This window comes from Rhipicephalus microplus, chromosome 3 (genome assembly GCF_043290135.1).
Source record: "Rhipicephalus microplus isolate Deutch F79 chromosome 3, USDA_Rmic, whole genome shotgun sequence".
Taxonomy (NCBI): domain Eukaryota; kingdom Metazoa; phylum Arthropoda; class Arachnida; order Ixodida; family Ixodidae; genus Rhipicephalus; species Rhipicephalus microplus.
This window is the reverse complement of record NC_134702.1, coordinates 188,134,595-188,150,326: the sequence shown is the minus strand read 5'-3', so window position 1 is coordinate 188,150,326 and position 15,732 is coordinate 188,134,595. Positions and strand designations below refer to the sequence as shown.

The 15,732-nt window shown below is 44.3% G+C and overlaps 1 protein-coding gene across 2 annotated transcripts in view; it reads right to left on the bottom strand.

Annotated features, from left to right (window-relative positions):
• LOC119176263 (protein spinster homolog 3) overlaps positions 1 to 15,732 on the bottom strand; it is a 102,711-nt gene that overhangs the window by 38,528 nt on the left and 48,451 nt on the right. For both annotated transcript variants that reach the window (XM_075890642.1, XM_075890641.1), the window contains exons 5-6: positions 5,484 to 5,620; positions 2,767 to 2,901 (exon numbers count right to left, since the gene is read on the bottom strand). In XM_075890642.1, coding sequence (XP_075746757.1) covers positions 2,767 to 2,901; positions 5,484 to 5,620 — 272 coding nt within the window. The remainder of the gene's footprint in view (positions 1 to 2,766; positions 2,902 to 5,483; positions 5,621 to 15,732) is intronic.

Sequence of the window (15,732 nt, the reverse complement as noted above, 5' to 3'; positions counted from 1 at the left end):
TATCGCATATACGACATCATTTGCACTGCAGATCGAAAAATTGTCTTCACAAAAACGTTTCACGGCATTTTCCCCGTAGCCACTACACGTTTAGACAACACCGACCCAGTAGTCGTTCTGCTGCGCCATATAAAACAGGTACCATAAAAAAAAAAAAGCTCCCCCAGAGTAAAATTTGGGGAAGTGCGTCACATGAGCATGCAGCATTTTCGGCTTGTGGATTTCCTGCTGCTCCTTTTTACCAAAGCGCCAATGACACCTACATTTGGAATAAGCATGTAAGGGTCTCCCAGCATAAATAAAATCTTGTTAGGCTGATTCAAAAGCTCCATGTATGACACGTGCGCTACTTTTTGCAGCACTTTACAGACTTCCTGCTTGTTACAGCAGTTGAGATACACATTGTCTGCAGCAAGATAAAAAGTGTAAGTGTTTTTCTAACGATGCTTTACAAACTGTTATAAAAATTGTAACACTGTCACTACTTCTTTCTTTATTATTGCTTTAAGATGTGTACATTACTGCTCCTTGTGTGCCTTATGACTGAGACAGGTTAGAGCACCTTGTCAGGCATTAATTTTACATTCTGCCCACTCTGTCCCTTACATGTCTACACTATACTCTGTAACTGATTTACGATGATTGGTTGAATAAAGAAAAATAAAGAGGTCCATCAGTGTGTTTTCATCTTCAGAAGCAGTCATGTAGCAAAGTGGAAACACAGCACCAATGCACAGGCAGTACAAAAGAGGGGCATTCGTTCACTTGGTGAGGTGATGGCAGCCGCTTTTGCACACTGTCAGAGTCAGTGCCATGCTTCCGAAACGTTTGAGTGATTTTACGATCATTAATGCAATTACTTCTAGGTTATTCGTGCTATTTATATTATTTTGGACCTTGATCATTCATTTTGGCTCAGATTAGAGCACTGCTAACCTGGTACCATGGCTTGTACTGAATGCTTTAATGTGCGTGTAATCACACCACATGAGATCCATGGATCAATGAGAGGCCAGGCCCCTGAAACGCTTCGCACTTGAAACATTCTCAAATCCTTACCCTATCGGAAAAATGCTTGCACTTATTTTCATGACAGGGCAAGGGCTCCCATTACAAAAATGATGGTCATGCATCTAGGCAACAAGGAAGTGTGGCCCCATGGAATGACAAGGTACCTTAATAAAAGATCAGATCGTCCTGTCAGCAACAGTTGATCACGGACAAGCTTATGATTGAGGAAGCAATTATTATTGAAAAATTGTGCATACACATGTGACCGGCACACCCTTCAGGGACACATCTTCGTAGACTCGTCAGCACAGAGTTTTCACATGCGACACCAAAGGTATACAGCTTTGCTTGAATATTGGTCCATAGCCGCTATAAACTTCTCACTTACACAACTTTTATACAGCTATAACTATAGCACACCCACATACTTTTTTATTCGCATCCGCTTACTCAACAACATGGACGCTTGCATTCGTGCAAAACCTTGCAAGGTTTCTTCTTTGTAATCACAGCTGCAACACTAGGAAAACACTGAAAAATTCATCAGGTCTTGCACATATGATCATCTTGCAGTAGAAAAACAATTTGCCACTATCGCACATTTTTTTACACTTTCCTAGAAGGAGCAAGTACACCTGCATTGGACCAACTCGTAACATTTTGCATTGAAGCCTCTGAAATGGCATTTGTCTCTAGCACCTCCATTCGTAACCCTTTCAGCGCTCTGTTTTTCGACACACTATCAAAGCCAATATCGTCTGCCAGGCTATACAGCTCTGATGGCGAACCACTCTTTTTTTTTTCATAACTACAGTTGCATCATTATAACTAAAAATTGCATTCTATAACTACAAAATGCATTATTATGGTTACCACCCAAAGTACCACCTGCCTTTCACACAGTGGTTGACTAGGACACTTGAAATTCAATAAAGAAATAAAGAAACCAGCAAATGACAATACAGTGTGTGTTGCAAGAATCCAACTTTAGCATAATATAAGTGGTAATTTTCATTAAAGCAAAAAGGAAACAAAAGTACCCTCATGTGATAAATATCCTGAGTACTTCTATGGTATTTGAAAAATAATGTGTTTATTCACATCCCGCTGCTCACTGCTTTACCCTCCATTTCCTCAACAATGGACTACAACAGGAGGCAATACAGGTGCTCATGTGCGCCAGCCAAAGTGTCTGACGCTAATATATCCCCAAAAAAAGAGCGATAACATAACAGAAAGCCACCACAGTTCATACAAAAGGCTGTCCAGTACTAGCTAACCTGAGGCATGCATACCAACGTTGTGGTGCTCCGTACTAAAGAGTCCCCAAACTATGGGCATCATTTTGTTCAAACACACCACAAGTGAGAAAAAAGAAACAGGAACGGAAGTGCCAAACCGTTCGTTCGAAAGACTGGCACAACCAATATATATATGATATGAACAAGCTCAGTGCAAATTCACTAAAAACCTTTAACGTGGTATCACTCTCACCCCATCATGCACTAGAAAATCAACTGTTGGGAAAAAAGGAGGACACTCAGACTTGTTACTAAAGGTTCAGAAACCGCTTAATAGAGAGAAAAGTTCTACGTATATTAATGTGGCTGTTTTTTCAGATGTCCGCTTGGTAATCAATGTTGCATTGAACTAATTGCCTTTCTTATACTTGAAGACCACACAAGCGCACACTCCAAAAGGGTTGTTAACCATGTAGTGCATGCGAAATGGTTTGTACAAAAATGTGCAGCATACCTTCCTTCGTCAACCTTGCCTTCGGGATCGTACAGCTCGAGAGCATGCAACATGTAACTGGGGGCCCACCAGGACAGGGCACCCGCAGCAAAAGTGACACACGTGAAGCCAAGCGTGGACCAGATGTAGGAGCGGCTGCAATTATAACCGGGATGCAAACGAAAGCACATAATACGACATGCCAAGTGTGGCATGCAGCACACAGATTCTACAGCCACCACAACATGGAGGCAAAAATCACGGCCTTACAGCATTGTAACACAAGTTTCCAGTGCAAGTTTCAAGTTCCCAGGCTGACAGAAGAAACAGAAGCATAAACGCTTACTGCATGAAACACGAAGAAAGTGCTGTTTTTTTATTATAGATGCGCACCTGTCTGAGTCCTGACTAACTAAAGTAGCTGACTAACGCTGCAGCACGTTCCTGGTCCACCAGACTTGGCTGACCTTTCATGCCCGATGTCCTTAACATAGCCTCCCCTTCATTTTTTTGACAACTTGCTCATATGATATGTGCTTGTTCTTGTTGCTTTAAAGCTTCAGCTTGAGTGACTGTCTTACGGTGTGAAAACACCAACACCATGTGCCGGAAGGTGTCCAATTCACAGCAGACACTATGGCCATTCTGTGGTGCCGACCCAGTGCACATGTATCAGTTTGGAATCCTCAAGGGGTGGTAGCACATACTCCTTCTTTCTGGGTAGCTAGCGCTGCAATCATGCAACATAGTCGCCAAATAAGACGGTCTTCTGAGGTAAAACAGCCTACAGACTTGATCCATTAACCAACTCATTACTTGGTTTTCCTACTAAAGGCAACACATGTTATCTTTCATATAGCACACATATCTGCTCTTGGTATTTTCCCTGTGTGTGCAAAATCATTGGTCTTCTTTTTTTTTTCTTTCTTTCATCAACTTGTATGCAACGACTACTCAGAAAATGTGGCATATATCATCTGGTAACAAGTATAAGCAAGCCCCAAAACTCAGCGCTAGTTTTGGTTTCAAAAAACAAGCACGCTCAGAGCGGTTGCCAGGCACCCTAAGATCCGGTTGAAGGAAGCGAGGTTAACGTAGATGTTCGCATTTCTTAGCTTTCATAAGTTTTTACAAATAAAGAAATTCGGTAAAACTGTAAATAATTTTTTTTTGTTTATATTTTATTTGTTTCCCACTTTGTGAATTTTAAATCAGGTGAATCAGGTGAAGTGCGAAAATTGATTGACTTGAGTTCATAGCGCTTGTCTCCACTCCTCGCCACTCGCTCTTGGATATTACAAGTTGGATCACACTCCGTTATCTCACTTGGTTGGCGTGTCAACTACGGGAAAGATAAAGACAGCAAGTGGTGGAGGGCAGAGAACGGAAGCTGCAGTGAGCTACGCCGAAAAAGTGAAGCACGCATTCGTCGAAAATGGCTTAATCAGGCAAGACATGTTTTTCACAGCTTTGCGGTGCGCTAACCCGGAGATTTGTAGTTTCGCGAAGGTTTTTCAGCGTTTCCTAAAAGCAACGGGTGAGCCCAAGAACTTGGACCAATTATTGGAGCAGGTAGTGATTTTGCATAAGTACATGAGTAAACTCAGTTCCCTGCAAGCTTGACTTGATTGACAGAAATGCCGTGTCGCTCGACTAATAGGTCAAGACAGCAGCCAAGCTGCTGTCGGCAAAATGAGTTTATTGAAAGGCTTGAATTCATCTTGGCTTGGCTGAATAGTTTTTGCTTTTCTTATTTTTGGTGTGTAGTTCAAATGATGTCAAGTAATTACAGGCTCTGTCCTGCTCATGAACTATATGTAGCTACGGTTTGAAACATAGCAAGTCTTTACTTCCAATACTGTCACTCAGATCCATGATATGGGCTAAATGCTTCTAGAAATTGTTACATACAGGAAATGTCGCAGGAGCCAAAGCCAATGTTTTGACAAGTGAACTTTTCTTCGTCAAAGCAACCCTGTTGCCCTGACAAGGACAAGTCAACTTGCCGAAACACTGTTTCCTGCGATGTTCTTCTTTGAAAAATTTCTGATCATTTCAAGCCTCTTTGTGCCTTTGAACTTCAGTCTCGTTTGGCACTCAAGTTTTGTAAGAAAACAATGTGCACCACCATAATAAACGTGTCCTACTCCCGATTGCTGATCATTTTTGCATTGGTTCAGATATTCTGGGTTAAATTTTTGCTCATTATGTCCATATATTAGTAGTAAATTAAATTTGCTTTTATACATTGACACTTTCACATTACGTGAAGGTCTCCAGTTCTTTAATACAAAACGTGCAATAAAAGAGTTATTTTATTTTTGTCGATTGAGTTTCATCTTACTGAAGAATCAGTTAGCTTAACTTTTGCCACTTCAGAACACACGAACAAAATAAAAGAAATTGTTAACAAAATGTTACAAATGGCCACATCTCCCAAGTGGCCAGCGGGCCTGAAAGAAGGCACAAGTGGATTCCGCTTGCATGCGAAGTGGGAAAGGAGAGCTTGTGCGGCAACCCTCCTCTTCTTAATTTTTTATACTTTCCTTCTGTTTGGTGACGTTACCAGCGACGTCATGAAAGAAATGTTCTGTTCGTGTTTTATTTTGAGTTGGATGCTGGCAGCTACCGGTGGTAAAAGCGGTGCTGCCGCTGCATATCAGCACACGAGAGCACATACAGGGGAGGCATAAGGAGTTTCCACCCCCCGGTATAAGTAGAAACATAGGAAAGCTCACTTGGTAGCTAGGGAACGCAGGTCGTCCTTGAGCGTCGAAGGACCCATGTTGGTGGCTCCATCGCTGGCACCCCTCAGGGGCTCCCGCAATACGAACAGTATTAGCAGCACTGCCAGCGCACCAAGCACCGGGGTCACCTAATACAAGCATGGAGGGAAATATCGCATGTAAGTACCCAGAGGGGTAAATAGCTCAAAGGCCATTTCTTTCAACAATGCTCAAGCATTTTCTGACTAGGTTTTCAGGTAAAAGTATGTAAGAGTGGGTGAAAAGAGTGCAAATCTATAACAAAAACAGTCGTTGCAGGAAAATGTAGGCCACTGCAACACACAATGGTGCAACACATAATTAGACCATAAAGTTGATGCAGAAAGAATGCTAGGCAGTAGAGTAGCCTCAACAAGTTGCCACAGTATACACAATTTCCTTTTCGGTTCGTGAGCACTGTCATCTTGGGCTGATGAGGGATTGTTTTGCCAATTTTCTGTGTCGTAATACAAAATTACATGGTCACGAAACGTTGATTGTGTCGGTCCAAGCGTTTTCGTGCATGGAGTTCACCATAGCACTATTTGTTTATTTGATACGTACACAAAACTGCAAATGCGTATGGAAAATAGTGTATACAGTCTGTGTGACAAGTCAGTGCAACAAATATACAGTCACTGCAACAAGTTATTGGTACAATAGGCGACAATCACACTTGCTGCAACAAGTATAGCATACAGCTGGTACAACAAGTAACGTGTAACATACACAGCACTGTTCATTAAACAATAGTTAATATCGTCTAGTGCTGCCATCACTAACAACGTGATGCAATTACAAAAAATGCTTATTCGCTATCTGATGATTACTGATGATAGCACTTAGAGAGCTTCTACTGTAAATGTGTTAATGAGTTTATCATTGCCTTTCCAGCATTGAAGTCCAGCACTTTGCCTTTCGGCACTTTGTATGCCACATTTGCCAAGCTCGGGAGTGCAGACCCTGTAGCCTTCTCTATGGCTTTTTTGATTGATTGATTGATTGATTGATTGATAAGTGGGGTTGAACGTCCCAAAACCATCATATGATTATGAGAGACGCCGTAGTGCAGGACTCCGGAAATTTCGACCACCTGGAGTTCTTTAAAATGCACCCAAATATGAGCACACGGGCCTAGAACATTTCCGCCTCCATTGGAAATGCAGCCGCCGCAGCCGGGATTCGATCCCACGACCTGTGGGTCAGCAGCCGAGTACCTTAGCCACTACACCACTACCCCGGGGCATGGCTTTTTTGTCTCTACCCCCCAAGCTCCATTTATTGTCTTTGAAACTGGAAATAAATCATGACCCAATGGGCCACAAAAATCCGGTGGACATTCGAATTACAGCCGAATGTCCACATCCGGATCCGGTTATCTAAGGAATGACCTAGAGCCGTTGCATTTCCATTGTTATTTGCATTCATTTTGTTATCTGTCTGGAACATCTCAAGAATGTCTACAAAGAATTTTATGTGGTTGACAGCAGACGGACATCTATGAGTTATCCCAAAAAAACAAAACCTTAAAGCTTTTCGAAACGGCTACAAATAATTATATACGTCTTGGTCTAAGAGAAGACCTAAAACATACATTTTCAAAAGAGAAGAATACCGCCTCAAACATGCTCGCTTACAGTTTACTAGTATTGTTTAACAACTCCAACATAGCCTGATCTGCCAAACAAGTTGATAACATGCACTTCAAGACATTGTTTAGGCACTTTAGAGAGCCAGCGTTCAACGTCCATCTTAATGATTCTGAGAAGGTGTGTCAAGAAAGTGATGATGATGTGTGGCGCTTTGTGGCGCAAGGGCCAATTGATGGCCAACGAGCGCCATTTCGATGAGTAGAGATGCGGACAATGATATGTTGCGTGGCTGTATAGGGGCCTTAAAATTCCTCGCGATAATGCGGGTAAAAACATAAGTATTAAGATCATGACAGTGGCGTGATATGCATAGTAAAAAGGGTGACAAAGGTTTGATAATAAAAACATGTAAAAATATTTGGCACTAGCACAAGTGCCTCATCAGCACCCTTGTGTCCAAGGGCTGCGAGGCAAGTGCTTTTAAATGTAGTCACTGCAGCAGCAACCTCTCTTGAGAGGTCACGCTACGCAATGACTGGGTATATTACATGGTAAAAACCGACATCTTTTAAAAAAGCTAGCAATGATTTATGGGTGAAAAGTGGTTCCCTACCAACAAACATTGCGTGGGTTAATGGTATATGTTGTTGGTAGGGTAATGGAAAGTGTTGTCTTCTTAGAGTGTCTAATTGCTTACATTGGATTAAAACGTGAAGAACTGTTAATGCCTAACCACATTTGTCACACAATGGTGGATCGCCACCGGACAAAGGAAGTGTGTATGTCGTGTATGTGTGTCCTATCCTGAGTCTTGTTAGTGTTACCTCTGTTAGACGTGATTTTGATACTGGTGGTCAATGGCCAAGGTGTAGCTTGATAACGTGTAGCTTGTTTTGTGTGTGTCTATCCCACTTGCTCTGCCAGTAGTCCCTGAGCTTTCGTTTGAGAGACGGCTTAAGATCAAGGGGCGGGATCGATATGGGTGTAGTGGCACTGATTTCGTGGATGGATGCAGCAAGCTGATCCGCCATCACGTTGCCTTGAATCTCACGGTGCCCTGGCACCCAGCACACTACAACATGTTGGTTGAGTGTGTAGAGTGTGCATAAAATGGAGTAGAGTGAGACGAGGACAGGGTTCTTTGTTTTTTAAGACTGTGCAGAGCCGTTACCACATTGAGGGAGTCTGTATAAATTACTGTTTTTTGTATTTGTTTTGTTTGATGTGTTTAGCTGCCACAAGTATCGCATAAGCTTCCGCTGTGAAGATACTTGTGCCTGGATGTAGAGGGCCAGCATCCAAAAAGGAAGGGCCAACAGCAGCATAGGACACAGAAGAGTTGGACTTAGAGGCATCTGTAAAGAACTCAGGACGTGTGTATTTGTGTTGAAGTTCCAGGAAGTATGTTCGGATATGGGCAATAGGCGCATGTTTAGTAACTTCTAGGAAAGACACATCGCACTCTATAGTCTGCCACTACCACGTTGGCGGGTATGCTACAGGAGCCATTAAGCTGTGTTCAAGTGAGACTCCAGTTTCCTCAGCTAGACTCTTCAGGTGAACTGAGAAGGGCTGCCTCTTCGAAGGCCTGTTTTGAAACAGAGTTGAGCTCAACAAATCATTATTTGTAGAGTATGAGGGGTGCTACTTGTCTGCTTTCACCTTAAGGAAATCAAACAAAGGACATGTAAGTTCTCTGCAGATGAAGTGACCACTCATATGACTCAACATAAAGGCTTTCTACGGGGCTGGTGCGAAAAGCACCCGTAGAAAGGCGGATGCCCAAATGGCGCACGGGGTCCAGCATCTTCAAGGCACTTTGAGTAGCAGACTGATAGACAACGGCCCCATAATCTAAGCGGGTGCGAATGAGGCTTCTATACAGGTTCATCAGGCATTGCCTGTCACTACCCCACGTAGTACGTGACAACACTTTTATAACACTCATGGCTTTTAAACATTTTGTTTTTAAATACTTGATGTGTGGTACAAATGTCAGCTTGTTGTCCAAGATTAAGCCTAAGAATTTATGCTCCGCATTGACAGACAGGCGTTGACCGTTCAGTTCAATGTCAGGTTCTGAATGCACGCCTCTTTTTCGGGAGAACAAGACACACGTGCTTTTTTCTGGGTTCAGCCGGAATCCGTTTTCCTCTGCCCATTTGGAGAGCTTGTTTAAACCCAGCTGAACCTGCCGCTCACACATTGCCAAGTTGCATGACTTGAAGCCAAGCTGAACGTCGTCGACATATGTACAATAGAACACATTGCGGGGGATGGACAAGTGCAAGGAATTCATTTTAATAATAAAAAGTGTACAACTAAGTACACCACCTTGCGGTACTCCCGTTTCTTGCACAAATGTTTGGGAGAGAATACTGCCCACACGAACACGGAATTTCCGATTGGACAAGTAACTCTCGATTATGTAAAGCATTCTACCGCGCACACCCAGGTGAGACAAGTCTCTTAATATGCCAAAACGCCATGTTGTGCCGTAAGCCTTCTCTATATCGAGAAACACTGAGAGGAAGTATTGTTTGTGGACAAAGGCGTCTCGGATCTGTGCCTCGATACGCACCAAATGGTCGGTGGTGGATCTACCCTCTCGAAACCCACACTGGAACTGGTCAAGCAGATTGTGTGTTTCAAGGAAATGTAAAAGTCGGCGGTTTATCACTTTTTCAAAAAGTTTACAAAGGCAGATGGTTAGTGCAATGGGCCTATAACTTGAAACTGAGGAAGGGTCCTTGCCCTGTTTCAAAATAGGGATAACAATAGCCTCTTTCCAGAAAGCAGGGATGGTGCCAGAAAGCCAGATAGCATTGTATAGAGAGAGTAAAGTTTTTCGCGTTTTAGCCGGCAGGTTTTTCAACATTTCATACGTGACACGGTCGTAGCCTGGTGCAGAATTACTGCTGGAGTTTAGTGATGTTTGTAGCTCAGTTAAGTTGAAAGGTTGGTTGTATGCCTCGTGTCTTGTGCACTTATATTCTAGTTTCTGTTTGTCTATCCTTGCTTTATATCTTTGGAAAACTTCAGTATAGTGTGACGAGCTAGACACTTGCTCGTAGTGTGCACCGAGGAAGTTCGCCTGATCTTCCAGGCTGTCACCCTGTGTGTTTACGAGTGGGAGTGAGTGTACTTGTCTTTCTGCTACCCTACGAACCATGTCCCAGACTTTAGCCTCTTGTGTATATGAACTTATCCCTGATAAAAACTTGTGCCAGCTTTCTCTTCTGGCCTGCCGACGCGTTCTCCTGCCTTGAAATTTTATTTTCTTAAAGCTCTCAAGGTTTTCCGCTGTCAGCGAGTTGCGCACTAACCTCCATGCCCTGTTCTGCTCCTTTCGCGCATTCTGACACTCAGTGTTCCACCACGGGACGTGTCGTTTGCCGGGCAGTCCAGATGTTTGTGGATTGCACTTGGCTGCTGCGTCAGTAAGAAAAGCCATGAAGTACTGCACATCTTCGTCTATGCCTAATCCGCATATGTCGGTCCAACTTAAGTGTGTAATCTTTTAAAATTGTTCCCAGTCGGCTTTGTTTACCAGCCATTTGGGAACATGTGGCGGACATTCATATATTATTGGTGTACTCAATACTAAAGGAAAATGGTCACTTCCGTATGGATTTTTTATGACTTTCCACTGAAGTATTGGTACGAGTGAAGGAGATGCGATACTGAGATCTATGGAGGAGTAAGTATTGTTTGCAAGGTTATAATATGTTGCCTCTTTCCTATTCAACAGACAAGCACCTGATGAAAAGAGGAACTGTTCGATGAGACGACCTCGTGCATCACATCGACAGTCACCCCATAAACCGCTGTGCGCATTCAGGTCCCCTAGAACAAGATAAAGTTCTGGTAACTCATCTATTAAAGACTGGAAATCATGTTTTTCCAGGCGGTGTTGCGGTGGTATGTATAGAGAGCAGATGGTGACGAGCTTATTCAATAGAACTGCTCGAACAGCCACTGCCTCTAAGGATGTTAGTAGTGATAGATGACTACATGCTACTCCTCGATTAACAATAATGGCTACACCACAAGATAACGCTACAGCATCATCTCTGTCCTTTCGGAAGACAACATACTGACGCAAAAAATTTGTATTCTTGAATTTTAAGTGTGTTACCTGTACACACAGCACTTTTGGAGAATGTTTGCGTAAAAGTTCTTGGACATCGTCGAGGTTTCGAAGTAGTCCTCTGACGTTCCATTGTATAATTTGTGTCTCCATTATGGGAGTGAAGAAGTGCTGTGTGTACGAAATGAGTGTGGCTGGTGTCTAAAGAGAGAAGTGACTTATCTTACAGAGCCTTTAGAAGGCCCTGTAATTACCGTTTTGTCTTTTTTTAGAGCGGTCGAGGGAACCCCGCCGCTCCTTTGGCGCAGTCTGCGCCGGCGCAGTTGATGTGTCCATCGCCTCAGGAGAGACGACAGATAATGTTGTTTTCGTTGTAGGCTTCGTCGTGACAGACAGAGCCTTAAACCCCACCGGGCTGGAGGTCGAGGGGACCTCTTTAGTTTGTGTGGTGCCCTGGCTGCTGCCAAGGTTCACAGGGGCCTTCGTTGGGGCTGTATTGAAGGAGGGTGGGGCAGCCGAGGCTGCTCCCCCATGGGGGCTTGTGGCGTTTGCCTCGGCACGCTGGGCGTGGTCCAAGGCATTGCCGAAAACCGAAGTGGTGCTGACCCCCCTCGCACCACTTCGGCATACGATGTGTTCCCAGCAAAATGCGGGGAAACGCGCTGCCGCGCTTCACGGAAGCTTATGTTCAATTTAAACTTTGTATTAATAATTTCTTTTTTCCATTTTCCAGGCCATATGCAGGATGGTCACCCTCACAGTTTGCGCAGTGGACTTGTAGCTGACAGTCATCGTCAGCGGTATGACCTTTGGTGCCGCATTTCGCGCAGGTAAGCTGTCCTCGGCAGCTCTGGGAGCCGTGCCCGCACCTCTGACACTTAAAGCAGCGCCGTGGGTTGGGTATGTATGGTCTAACTGGCAGTTTAAGATATCCTGTTGCTATTTCAGTGGGGAGGGTGCTAGATGCGAAAGTGAGTATAATGTGCTTCGTTGGGATTTCCTTATTTTCTTTTCTTATTTTGATACGCTGCACCTGAATGACATTTTTTTTCCTCTTTCCAGCCTGTTAGAAGTTCATCATCATAGAGGTCTATCAGGTCTCCATCTGATACAACACCCTTCACGGTGTTCATAGTTCGATGTGGTGTGATTGTGATAGGCTGATCCCCAAATGCTGTGAGTTTATGTAGTCTCTGGTACTGTGCGTTGTCTTTTAATTCAAGTAACAGGTCACCACTGGCGGTCTTTGTGGCCTTGTAGCCTGCGCCCAGCGTTTCTATAAGACATTTTGACCCAAGGAAAGGTGAAATGCTTCTAGCTTTCTTTTCTGTACTTTCACAGTGGATAATGTGGTATTTAGAGAAGTTATCTTTCTTGTTTGGCAGAAATTCAAATATTGCATCGGTGCGCCACCTCTTGGAAGGGCGATTGGTTGTGAGAGGGCTAGGTGTTCCCATAAATTTGGTAGCTTATTCGGCGGCCATGCCAGCCACCCACCACCGAGCCCAACAAGGGGACGCTGCGAGACACGAAGGAGGCGCAGGCGCCAGCCGTACATGGCCACTATAACCTAATATATCTACCCAAGGTTGGATATTTACACTAGGTTAACCCTTGCCGCCAGGAAAAATTGGAAGTAAAATGAAGTGAGGAGAATACAGGAAAGATGTAAAGTGAGAACAAAAGACGAAGATGTAGGAAGAGAGAGATAGGAAAAGGCGACTGCCGATTTCCCCTGGGTGGGTCAGCCCAGGGGTGCCGTCTACGTGAAGCCGGGGCCAAAGGAGTGTGTTGCCTCTGCCGGGGGGCCTTAAAGGTCCAATCACCCAGCGTCAGCTCAACCCCCAGGATACCCTTTTCCCCAGACACGGCAAAGCCACGCACGGCTAGGCGTGGGAGGGAGTAGAAACTCTCCCGTTAGCTCGGGTCCGTGGTGTCGCTACACACCAATGTGTCAAGAAAGTGCCAAAATGCCCAAAGTCATGTCAAAAGAGCGGTAAATGTCCATTTTACTAATAAATTTACTAACTACTAACTTTTTACTAACTAACTACCTTTGCAAAATAATTGACACTGCAAGCAAGAGTGTACAGCTGCTTATTTTCTTAACCTGACCACGGGAGCGCCGACTGCAGAGTCATTAATTCTTTATTCCCAGTCTCCCGTTGCCTGGATCTCAGAACAGCCTAGAAGACGACAGCTGAACACTGCAATAGGACGGAAAGGTGGGCTAGTTGGTAATTCATGATGGTTCAGCGAACTGGGAGCGCAGGGTAAACACAGACACAAAGCAAAGAGGAGGCACACAGCACGAGCGCTCAACTAGCAACTGGTTTATTCTCACGTTCGAAGGACATATAAGTACACAAGGTTGCGCATGTCAACAGGAAAATAGGATGACAGTGTAAGCAACAAGCGTGGCGTTCATTCGAAGCACTTGTCTACGAATTATCAATATAGTTAAATTCACAGTCAAGTCGTGATAATGACGGATGGCTGATACATTGATTCTTATTTCTAGAAATGTGATATGCTTCGGAAATTTCACGCGTGGTTTGAAGCAGATCCCAGAACAGCACACTTACTTTTTCAAACAACGGTTGACACTTGCAGGAACGGCAATGTGAAGCTAACACGGAAAAAGGACTACCTTTTAAGGAACTCAAATGCTCCCTGAGGCGTATATTCAAACATCGCCCAGTCTGGCCGATGAACATGCGACCGCACGTCAGCGGTATGCTATACACCACTCCTATACAACACTTAACAAATTGTTTTGCATGTTTCTGCAAACATCATCTGCTTTTTGATGCACCCTGCGCCCTCCTATGTACCATGGTGCATATACGGCCCAATTTATTGGGTGCAGAGAAAACAACGCGCACACCAAACCAGTTCCCCACACTTTTCAGTCCATGCGCCAATTTATGAATGTAAGGGATGACGGCCACATGTTAGTTTCCTTTACTGCATTCTGCAGAAATGCACACACGTTTATCACCGTTTCTCACCGTCCGCAGAAGTCTCTCACACACCGATGCGATTAGACACGGTGAGTACCCAGCCCCGAATAACTGTCCTGGCTGCGCTAAGAAACCATAGTGCACCATGAGGATACAGCTTTTTTCGAGCACTGAACGAAGGCATTACAGAACTATTCCTCATTTTATAAGCTTGGAATGGCCAGACGAGTAATTTAAAAGCGGTTTCGCGGATCGAGGGTTATATTGCCAGCAAAGATGATTGCCTCCAAAGAATAGAGAAAGGTCTAGATATTGCAACTTATGATTACTCGGAAACTCCTAGGTGAACCGGAGGCCCATGCCCTCCGTGCGTGCGTTTCTGCAGAATGCAGTAAAGGAAACAAACGCGTGGCCGTCATCCCTTACATTAATAAATTGGCGCATGGACTGAAAAGTGTGGGGAACCAGTTTAGTGTGCGCGTTGTTTTCTCTGCACCCAATAAATTGGGCCGTATATGTGCCATCGTACATAGGAGGGCGCAGGGTGCATCAAAAAGCAGAAGATGTTTGCAGAAACATGCCAAACAATTTGTTAAGTGTTGTATAGGAGTGGTGTATAGCATATTGCTAACGTGCAGTCGCATGTTCATCGGCCAGACCGGGCGATGTTTGAATATACGCCTCAGGGAGCATTTGAGTTCCTTAAAAGGTAGTCCTTTTTCCGTGTTAGCTTCACATTGTCATTCCTGCAAGTGTCAACCGTTGTTTGAAAAAACAACTGCACTGTTCCAGCATCCCCTTCAAACCACGCGTGAAATTCCAGAAGCATATCACATTTCTAGAAGTAGGAATCAATGTATCAGCCATCCGTCATTATCACTACAGTAGAATCTCGTTATAACGAAGCGGGATATAACGAACTAATGGATATAACGAAGCAATTGTAATTCCCCTTGAAATTCCCATAGACGCCCATGTATTTAAAACCTCGTTTTAACGAAGCGAAAATTTCCTCACAATGGATATAACGAACCATTTTTTGACCACAACGAGCATTTACTGATCATTTTGGTATACGTGAATTCAATATCTTATAGCGCGCGCCGGTTCACGTCCCATCACGGCAGCGGTAATTCAAAACTCGCGCCTTGCGCCGCCTGCCAACACGCGCGTGGGTGCACGTCGCCCTGCCTCCCCTTTCCTCAGGAACTAATGGACTTGCCCGCGCAGCAACTCGCGCGAGCGTGCGCGTCAGCCGACCTACCCTCTCCTGTGGAACTCGTTGACCCGCCCGCGCATCTGACCTCCTCCTTCCCTCAGCTCCACGCTGGGTCGGCGGAGATTTCGGCTTTGTTGGCTTTGTGCTTGGTTCCTTGTCGTTCGCTGTGGAAGAGCAACACCCCTCCGCCGCTAGACATGGACAACGGCAAACGTAAGCGCAAAATCATCACAATTGAGCAGAAGTCTGCAATGTTGAGAGCCGTTGAGTCCGGCGTCAAAAAAAAAAAAGTGGCCGAAGATTTCGGCGTATTGTTCTTTATTATTGCATTGTTCTTTATTATTTTGCTAGTTTTTTG